General features: G+C 39.1%; 1 protein-coding gene across 1 annotated transcript; it reads left to right on the top strand.

The window, feature by feature from the left end:
- The first annotated feature begins 1,487 nt into the window (after nt 1-1,487).
- LOC104389315 (chromosome unknown open reading frame, human C6orf62) lies at nt 1,488-6,873 on the top strand. The gene is made up of 5 exons (XM_009998282.1): nt 1,488-1,821; nt 3,451-3,627; nt 4,212-4,334; nt 5,167-5,301; nt 5,599-6,873. Exons 1-5 carry the CDS (start codon nt 1,693-1,695, stop codon nt 5,722-5,724), a joined length of 690 nt encoding a protein of 229 aa, XP_009996584.1. The 5' UTR covers nt 1,488-1,692; the 3' UTR covers nt 5,725-6,873.
- The last annotated feature ends 3,444 nt before the right edge of the window (nt 6,874-10,317 follow it).

Here is a 10,317-nt window from a genome sequence, read left to right as displayed (position 1 = left end):
CGGCCCCCGCCGGCTGCGGGTAGCGAGCGGGCCACGGCCTCGGGCTCTCGTCTGGAGCCTCTCGGGCTCTTGCTTCAGTTTGCGGGAAGTTCTGGGAAGGGTTCCTCTTTTTTTTTTTTTCTTTCTCTCTTTGTTTTTGTTTTTGTTTTGTTTTTCTTTTTGGTATTCCCGTTCGTTGTTTTTCTTTTGGTCAAAAGAGGAAGCGGGGGAGGGGGAAATAGTTTTTCCCCCTCTTCTTAACCAGGTCCGACAAATTTGCTAATCTACAAAAACTCTTAACCCCGGCTGATAAAAAAAAACCAAACACCTGGGCGGGAGAATGTCTGGAGAGAGGAAAAAAATGACCTGATAACTGGGGATTTTATTTTTTTTTTTGGGGGGGGGGTGGGTGTTCTAGAGGTTTAAAACTGCAGCCTGGGCTTGCAAATATAAAAAAAACAAACCCACCCAAACTCGCAAAATTTTTGACACCGAAAACTTGTTTTGCGAGAAAAGCAGGAGCGAAGCTCTCCATGTTTCCCAAGTCGTGACCATGAAGTGAGAGGGGAGAGGCCGTGCGAGTGCGGGTGTCCCGCTGCGCTGGGCACAGGCTGCCCGCCCGCTGCAGCCTCTGCCGCCCCGGGCAGAGAGAGGCCCAAGGAAAAGCCAAAAGCATTGGCCATGCACAGCCTCGGCTAACCGGGCTCGCTGTGCAGCACAGCAGCGGCAGAGAGAAGGATTCCTGGGGGATCAGCGGCCCAGGGAGCGTGTGAGGTGTTGGGAGATGTAGGGATCTCCGATTCATAAGGAGCCCGGGTTTGGGGCACTGGTTTGGGTTTTAGTCTCTAGGCGAGATAATACGGTCCTTTGAACCCCTGCCTGCCTTTCGTCTATGGCCATCATGATCCCTCTTCTTTTTGGCAGCAGCAGCCTCAGGGCAATGATGTGCCTGATGATGAGCAGGATGAAGTTAGAAATGACTCTGCTGTTTTTTCTCTTTGCTCCCCTTCAAACCAGCACTGTGTTGTCTGTAGTTGATTTTGTTGTTGGCAGAGAAATCTATCTCCCAGGACGTGCACTCTTTTGCACCAGTTTCTCTGCTCTCCACCAAGTGTAATTATTTTGAAGAGAAAAAAGACGGGCAACATAGCAGTAGTGGAAAGCTGAGATTAATAATCCGTAGAGTCATGAATCTGGCTGGGGTAAAACGCAGTTTGTGATTTCAGCTTTTTTTTTTTTGTAAGCAGAGCAAAAATACCCCCCCATGGATTGGGCTTTTGCCAGTTGCTTTTTATTGTACACATAAATTGTGATAAGATTTGTTGGGGTTTTTTTTTTTGGTTGGTTTTTTTTTTTTTTGGAGTGTTTGTTTTTTTTTCATTCTTGCCCACTTATTCCTGCGACTAAACTGCTCCAATTTTTTTTCTTAAAAATTCTTTTTTGTTTTGTGTTTTTTTTTTTTTCTTGGTTTATTGTAAAATGTTTTTTCCAGCCTTGGCTGGGCGACTACTTACTTTGATTCTTGGCCCCTCTGATACAACATTCTCTTAAAATACTGCCTGAGGTGTGGTTTTGGGTTACATTCGCGTTTTATCTGTTCAGTCGTATTGGCAGGAATAAAGCGACTTGTTTCTGTTGTACTTGAGTCTTATGAAAAGGTGCCCATAGTTTAGCGACAGTTTCCAAAGGCTTTAGTACCACCTCTATTACAAAATGGGGGACCCAAACTCCCGGAAGAAACAAGCTCTGAACAGACTTCGTGCTCAGCTTAGAAAGAAAAAAGAATCTTTAGCTGACCAGTTTGACTTCAAGATGTACATTGCCTTTGTCTTCAAAGATGAGGTAACTGGGTTTTAATGTTTGTTTCTTTGTTTTCTGTTGTAATGTGTGTTAACTACACGTTGCAGAGTTTTGCTGCCTGATTACATCATAATAGATTTCATTGACTTTTAAGCTTTTAAAAAATTGCTAATTGCTAAAATATTTACTTTGTAATTTTGGCTTTTCATATGTTTGTAGTTTTGTAATGCAAATGGTGCTAGTGCCTTACTAAATGCCTTGGTAGCTTCTGTATTGGGTAGGTGATTTTCACTGTTACTACTGTAATTCGATAAGCTAAATTTGGGTCTGAAATGGCTAGTTGTTGGCTATGAACGGTTGAGTTCGAAAGGGAGACCTGTCTTGGAGTGATTGCTAAAGTCATAGTGTTTATCTGTTTAAAGCAGAGGGGAGAACCTGGCAATTGAAGGGAGGAGTTGCAAAAGGCGATGTTGCAGTGGCCCGAGCACAAAGGTCCCTGTGAAACTGCTGCTACCGTTTTTCAAGGGAGCAGGGAAGGAAAAGAGAAGTCTTCATTTGCCTGGGTGCCTCCTTTGCTGCTGCTGGATGCTGTGCATCTGTGCCAGTCTCGGAAGTGGTATTTCTAAAGCTAACTAGAGACCCAAAATAGTAGGACGGTTTCTGTCTACAGAAGAAGAGAAATAGGTGCTCATATATAAGTACATGAATGTGCTGAACCAACGATGAGGATGAAAAAATGGAAACAGATAGTATACACAATGTAGGAGATACGCTCCTGCGTCAGCACTGAAATTGTTTAGTCCTCTCAAATGTATAGTTTTTAGTCTAGTACAGAGATAGATACGGGTGTGTTATTAAGTTTAACACCCTAATGGTTTCAGTTGGAGCATTCATACTTTTTGATTGCTCTGTAGAAATCTGTTGCAAATACCTCTTTAATGTCCTATAAAATTTGCTTAAATCACAGTGAACTGAAGATGCCCATCCAGTACCAGTTAGTTCTGAGTAGGACTTTAGCTCAGCCTAGCTTGATCAGCAAGTTTGTGTGTGTTCTGACTTGGGGCTGTGAAGCATTATTTGATAAAATAAGCTTGACCTTGCTTGAGAGATACTGAAATATTTGTAGTGAGTATCAAAGTTATTTAGCAATTTAATACAGTCTTCTGTTGAGAAGGTTGACTTGTAGGTAATTTAAGATTGGATCTTTCTAGCCTACAGCTACCAAATGTGGCATTGAAAGACTTCTCATAAAAGGCCAGCTTTAAAGAACTGCTAAGAACAGAACAAAATGTGTGACCTGATTTGCAAGAGAAGCTTTCACAAGATTCTTGGGCAGCCGAAAACCATATATTCTACATGATGAAAGGGCAGTTCTCTTAATGTTTAGATACAGCTTCAGTGAATGTGAGGTTGACATTTAAATCACCATCTTTGGAGACTGCAAAAATGTGTTCAACTTTTTGTAAAAAAAGTTGTTGGACTGATTCTGTTTATTTAATTAACTTTAGTGTGGATTTATTTAACTTTAGTGTGGATTGTGTCAAGATTCTGACTTATGTGATGTGTACTTCATACATGAATGCTAACAGAAAATCACAAATTCTGATATCAACTGTTACTGATAATTCCTTAGGAAGGATGGTAATCTTAATGTCATGTGCTTTTTTTTAGAAGAAAAAGTCAGCGCTTTTTGAAGTGTCTGAAGTGATACCAGTCATGACCAATAATTATGAAGAAAATATCCTGAAAGGTGTACGGGATTCCAGCTACTCTTTGGAAAGTTCTTTAGAGCTTCTGCAGAAGGATGTAGTACAGCTTCATGCACCCCGCTACCAGTCAATGCGCAGGGTAAAGTTGTTCTTTATACTTCCTGGATTTTAGTTTGTTTTTTTCAGCACTTGTGCTTTTTCCAAATGTCAAGGCTAATGGTGTTCTTAGTTTCTCAGCTGTTCTGCTGCAGGAAGATTCTGAGGGCATGTGTTTATGGGGCCTAATTTGAAGGGTAGCGGCATATGTATTCTGAAATTCTGTTTAAATATTTAGTGCTCAAGCTTTAGCTTTCATCTGTCTCACTCAAATATGCCTTGGGAATTTTATCTTCTTGCCTTGTTGTTTAGTAGGCATGTGTTGATTCTTGCAACAGCTCTTGCGGGACAACAAAGTTGTTTTGCTTTACACATATTGGAAGGCAGACAGCCTTTGCTAATGTTTTCTTAAAGCTGGAATTTATATTAACTGGGTAGTGATATTAAAACTCAGTGGAAGGCAAGGAAGACTTTAGTCTTTAGTTGTGCTTAGAGTAATACAAATGGAAAATTACACAAACGTGGCAATAAGTAGAACCTTTTAATTATGTGCCTGTGTAGATAAGTTGCTTATCTGTATCTTTGGCTAATGGAAGGAACATAAGTACAGAACTTTACGACTTGCAGGATGTGATCGGCTGTACCCAGGAGATGGACTTCATTCTTTGGCCTCGTAATGATATTGAGAAGATAGTCTGTCTCCTGTTTTCCCGATGGAAGGGATCTGATGAACCCTTTAGGCCTGTTCAGGTATTTGTTTATTTGACTAATTTATAGCTGGAGGGGAAGATAAGTTCTGTCTTAATAATGTGTGTGACGTCTGTGGATGTTAAGTGTGCTGGGCTGTTTTGATTTATAAAGCATTCAGTCTTCGGAATGCTGAATTCTCCTTCCTGTCTTCATGCCCTGTTACATTGGCACTTAAAAAGATTTAAGCATCTGAAGGACCCTTTGTGAATTGCATGTATTTATAGATACATATGTTAGTATTTGTAGATATGGCTCTTAGTGCAATTGAATCTTTGTCTAAACTTGATGGTTTTGTAAAGTTTCTGTGAGTATCTCAAGTTGCTGTATTTTGTTAGATGGAAGAGAGTCTGAGATGGATGGAATTTCTGCATGTAATTGAGAAATTTTACATTGAAATAAATTTCAGATGTCTAGACTATTTTTTTGGTAGCCAGCTTTAGCTGTTAATGTTCAAAAAAATCTGAACATAATATGTATTTTCTGTGCTGGTTCTGCAGTAATTAGTTACTAGAAGAAATGTGCTATATTGTTGATATGTAGGGATGTTCTGACAGAACAAGCTAAATCTTGTTTTATATATGCATTTAGTTGTACCTTTGAATTGTTAATACCTGATTGCAATGACTGTTTGTGTTGGCAGAATGAAACTGGGGAGTTCTTTAAAAATTGTGCACATTCAGGTGTGTTGTTGTGATTCCCAACTTCTGCTTTTCATAGATAAGAGAATAAAAGAAACAAAGTGATTGTAAAGCTTCACACTGAAGGAAATTAATTGGTTAAATGTGAGCTTTAGCTTAATAAATATTTTATTCCCTTTCCTCACACAATGTAGGCCAAGTTTGAATTTCATCACGGTGACTATGAAAAACAGTTTCTGCATGTTCTGAGCCGAAAGGACAAGACTGGAATTGTTGTCAACAACCCTAACCAGTCAGTGTTTCTCTTCATTGACAGACAGCACTTGCAGGTAAGCTTATTTTGGTATAATTTGGATGATGCTACAAAAGTAATTCAAGTGAAGAATGAACATAATAGTGAAAATATTTTAGTTATTGGGGGCTGCAGACTAATTTTGAGTTCAGGCTGTGATATGGACAAAATATAGTGGTTTTTAAATGTCTGCGTTGTTCCTCCACACCAGTAGCAAGCTAACAAGTGAATGAGCCTGGTCTCCTGGAGGTCTGCCTATTAGCCTTGAGTTAACTTTCACCTTTAATAATTTTTCTTTGGTTTTTTGTTTGCTTTTTTTTTTTTTTGCCTCTAGACTCCAAAAAACAAAGCTACAATCTTCAAGTTATGCAGCATCTGCCTGTACCTGCCACAGGAGCAGCTCACTCACTGGACGGTTGGTACCATAGAGGATCACCTCTGTCCTTACATGCCAGAGTAAGGTACTGGCCAGCAAAACGGGGAAGATCACAGAATGCAGCAGTGGATTTTCACTTTCCTCACCACTTTATTCTTTCAGAATTCAGAAGAAAATGGACTCATATTCAGAACACTATACATTGTGAAACTTGATCATCCTGGATTTTTTTTTATCATTTGTTTCTCAGAACTTTACAATTTTTTTTAGGTGTTTTCTGCATGGACCTTGTGAAAGAGAGGATGCTCTGCACGTGTTTGCACTGCATCAGCATCTTACTAAAATGTGAAATGAAGGGACTGTACACTGAAACAAATGTATCTGAAAGCACAAGGTGATCATTTGTGGTGGTGTTCCCATTTGTGCTGGTCATGCCCTCTAACATCTATTAATGTTAACCATCAGTATTTGAAGGGTGAGAAGTGAATGTAACAGGTATAAAAGCCTTACAGCTTTGCTGTTAGAGATTGTGTCAAAGAGCACTATAATTCATTTTAATGAACAGAAAAGTGGCTATTATAATAGAAAGTAAATGTGGGAAAGAAATCTTTCTTAAAAAAAAAAGGCATCTCATTTAATATGTAGGCATTTTTTGCCTCCTTTATTTTGCTGGGCCATGTTTGTTTACTGGCACTTTTGTCTTGGATCTCTTTCCCCAAGTTGCTGTATAACTGTATGAAAGTATTCTTTTGAGTTGGATACATTTATACAGATGAGGCAGACCTGGAGTCTGAAGTAGCTAAAGCAGCTAAAAATAAAGGAAAATAATAGCTGCAGAAACAATGTTGGTAGAGGATTATTTTTTTTTCTTGAGAGTTGAGACTTCTAAACTTGCAGGTGAACTGTGCAGGAAATACTGGTTTCTAAAACATTTCTTATGGAAAACCCATTGAGGTTTTTTTCATTTGGAATAGACATAAAACAATGTAAAATAGTGTTTGGAGTGTCAAAAGTTGGTTCTGACAACATTTAAGATTGTGCAATGATAAAAGGAAGACTACTGTAAAGTTTTGATGACAAGGCTCTGCTTAAGGGTTAAGTACTTTACTGGAGTAAAACTGCATAAACCTGCTCCTTTTGGATAAAACTAGTGCTTACCTGTTTAAAACTTGTATTTAGCTTTTGTTTGGAATTGGAAAAAATTGGAACTTAAATAAATTAGGTGACAAATGACTGGCGGTATTTATGGAGATCCTATTAATTGAATTTTGGTAGTTTCATGTGTTGACAGTGTCACCCACTGAAAACACAGAAAATGCACAGACTGTAAAATGCTTTTAACAAAAGATTAGTGGCAAAGGTTTTGTTACATGTGGGTAGTATGTTTGTTTTGAAAATTTAGCTGTCAGAAGTAATCAGATTACTAGCATACTATTGGATTGCTACAGGGGTATTTTTAGTTCTCTGGTCATTAGGTCCTACAGGTTAAACTGGAGCATCCTAGAAGAACACCACCTGAGCTGCTTGAATGCAGCTAATGAATGCCTTAAGTAACAAAGAAAAATGTTGAAAATGCTGCTCTACAGAATGCAGAGACTTTCTAGAGTTTTTAGTAACCATACCTAAAATTATCCAGTTTTAATTACCCATTCTTTGAATGACACTTAAGATACAATACCAAGTGTCTGCTCGAAGCTTGAGAAAGGTTTTTGACTTAAGTTCAACTTCTATGTGTTTGGATTTTGATTTGCAAGTGCAGTCTGTCTTCTTAATTTGTCATTTTGGACATCATCTCACAGCAATGAGAATATGGCTGTAGTTACCTTGGTTAGCAAAGCAAATTGTTTGTTTTTCTTCATTCTTAAGTCTGACATGTTGGCCTCAGTGGCTATGTACAATGCATTTTAAATGTCAGCATTGGTATGATCCCTGACTTTCATTCTCTGCATTACAGAGATCAATGTGTTCAGTTTAATCACCTTTTTAATTTTGTATGGGATGCGTAAGATGCACAGGCTACTCATTTTTTCTTCATGGCAGTGATCCCAGAGTTAAATAATATGGTGCTTTCTTGGGAGAACATAGTGGTATAATACTATAATTTTAAATGTGCTCTATTCTGCCCAGCTAACAAATGTTATGGTTTTATTGTGCTATCAGGTGGAGTTTATAGCATCTGCATTGTGTAAGTTGTGGAAAAAATACTAGGGGGTACAACAGGCTTCAGAGCATGAGAATCACAGGGAATGTGTGAGAGTTTGTTCTTAAATCATTTGATGCCTTTGAAAGGTGTATCTTTCTCCACTTCAACAGGGTGACTTTTGAGGGAGGAAATGAAACCTGGGAGTTGTCCCACTCTTTTTCATTGAAGCTTCTGGTTCAATCTCAGAATATTCTTCAGCAAAATGTATTTAAGTGAAAGGCAGTTGACAGTATCTAGCACTTGGTTTCAAGATCTTTGTATTGGCTGAGTGACTTTTGGGAAGGCTTTCTTACCTTCAAGGTGTAGGTTTTATCTCCACTGGTGTTTGCAAAGCACAGTTTGCTACTGTAAACTTAAGTTTGTTCAGTGGAGCCCTGTATAAAAACAAAAGCCTCCCTTACAAGATTAATTTTGATGACTACCTGCTATCAGCTGCTTGTGTGCTGCCTTTGGGCATGCTGATACCAAGAATCAAAGTGCGCTCAACTCACCTGAGTATGGCATTTTTACCACGCTATTACTTGAGGATTTTTCATGTGAACTTGGCAAGTACAAATGAAGCAGAGATAAATGTGGAGGCAGCAAAATGAGGTAGACAGAGGCCTGTTAAATCTCTTGCATCTCATTGAAGTTTCTAGCGAATGGAAGCTTGTCAGGTGCTTCCCAGATGACAAGAAGAAACTTCTTAAATGTCACAGCCTGCACTTGGCTGTATATTGTATCCCTCTGCTTTTCAAGCTGCACACACAACACAAAATGTGTGCAGCTTCCCTTCAGCTGCACACATTACCAAAAATATGGTAAGGTGGACAGAAAGGCTTGGATGAGCATTGCCCAAACATAATAGGCCTGTAGCTAGTTTGGAGTCGATGCCCTTTGTTACACATGTCTAAAAGCATAAAATGCTTCTTGAAAGATTACAATAAAATGGCCATATTAAGGGATTTGTCAGGGACTAGAAACACTGAGCTTACTCAGTGTTTTTCTTGAAGAAGAAATAGTTACTGAAACTGGAACTGCTTTTTGAGCATTGAAAGCTTTAGATGAAGCTACTGAGCTCTTGCAGCAAGACTATTTTTTTACATAGCAAAAAATAAGCCTGTTAGAAGCAAAAGTGAGTTGAAATATGCTAATTTTGTCCATTAGCTAGATGTAATAACAAATCTCTGAAAGACCAACTTGATCTACAGTTAAAAAATACAAAAGTAGAGGATCTGTTCAATACAGTAGGTCCTCTGGCCCTTGTGAGCAACCACATCTTTTTGTTGACATGGTAAGGCATAATGGATTAGTTTTAAAATTACTTTAAAACCCAATAAAAGTGCCATAAAGTCCTGCTGCTTGCACATACTCTATGAGGTCTACAGATGTCTTTCACTGCCCCTTTCTGGTTTGTTGCCAAGAGACCACTGCCTTTTTCTTGCACTTGTCATCTGCTGAGTCATTAGATTACTTGTTGTTGATGAATGCAACCGCATGACATCTGGATCTCGGGGATCAAACAGTGAGAATGGGCACTTAAGGGTATTTTGCTCCTTAGATGTGAGATTATTCTAATGGACTACTATGAGATTAAGATTACATCAAGGTTCTTGGCACTAGCATGAGAGGTGTTGAAGTCCATAATTACTGGACTACATTTATATCCACTAAGCAGATAGATGTGTGGTATGAGTTTACTGAATAATTTTTCTTCTATTAGCTGGGAAAAGCTGCTCCCATTTTTATTTTGCATTTACTGCAGCAGCAAATTCAGAAGCTGTATAAGCCTACAGATTCTGGAACAGCTTTCTGGAATTAAATAATGAGATAAAAGGGTTTAGTAGTGTTTTACAACAGGAAAAAAGTCTAGCATGCATGTTTGAGGGATGATACTAGCCTGAGGGGTGTTCATTCTAGAATTCCTTTTGTGGAACAAACCCACGTTTTCATTTTAGTCATCTTTACATAAAAGCCACTTTCCCAAACCAAAAGGCCAATGTTACTTGTATATCAGTATTATAGGACAAGCGGGAATATTTTTTTTTTTAACTGGAAGAAGGTAGATTTAAGGTTAGGCATTAAGAATTTTTTTTAGTGTGAGGGTGATGAAACACTTGCCCGAGTTGCCTAGGGTAGCTGTGGATGCCCCCTCCCCAGAAGTGTTCAAGGGCTGGTTGAATGGGGCTCTGAGCAACCTGGTCTAGTGGGAGGTGTCCCTGCCCATCTAGTTGGAACTAGATGATCTTTAGGGTCCTTTCCAACCCAAACCATTCTATGATTATTAGCACACAAAATAAGTTTCTGTGGCCTTTGCATCTGAACTCCTTGGTGCCATGCTGGTGGTACCAGACAAAGCCTCAGCTGGTAGGTGTGTCTTCCATACCTGTTGGGTTACTTCCACTTCACTGCAGGTCAGCATTACTGAGTTACAAGGTTCAGGCCTTGAGAGCCTCCTCTCACACTACAACTGGAGGTTCCCATAGCTCTTTCCC

Source organism: Chaetura pelagica, unplaced genomic scaffold, assembly GCF_000747805.2.
Source record: "Chaetura pelagica isolate M959 unplaced genomic scaffold, ChaPel_1.0 scaffold565, whole genome shotgun sequence".
NCBI lineage: Eukaryota > Metazoa > Chordata > Aves > Apodiformes > Apodidae > Chaetura > Chaetura pelagica.
The sequence above is the reverse complement of the archived record's forward strand: the minus strand, read 5'-3'. Positions and strand labels throughout refer to the sequence as shown.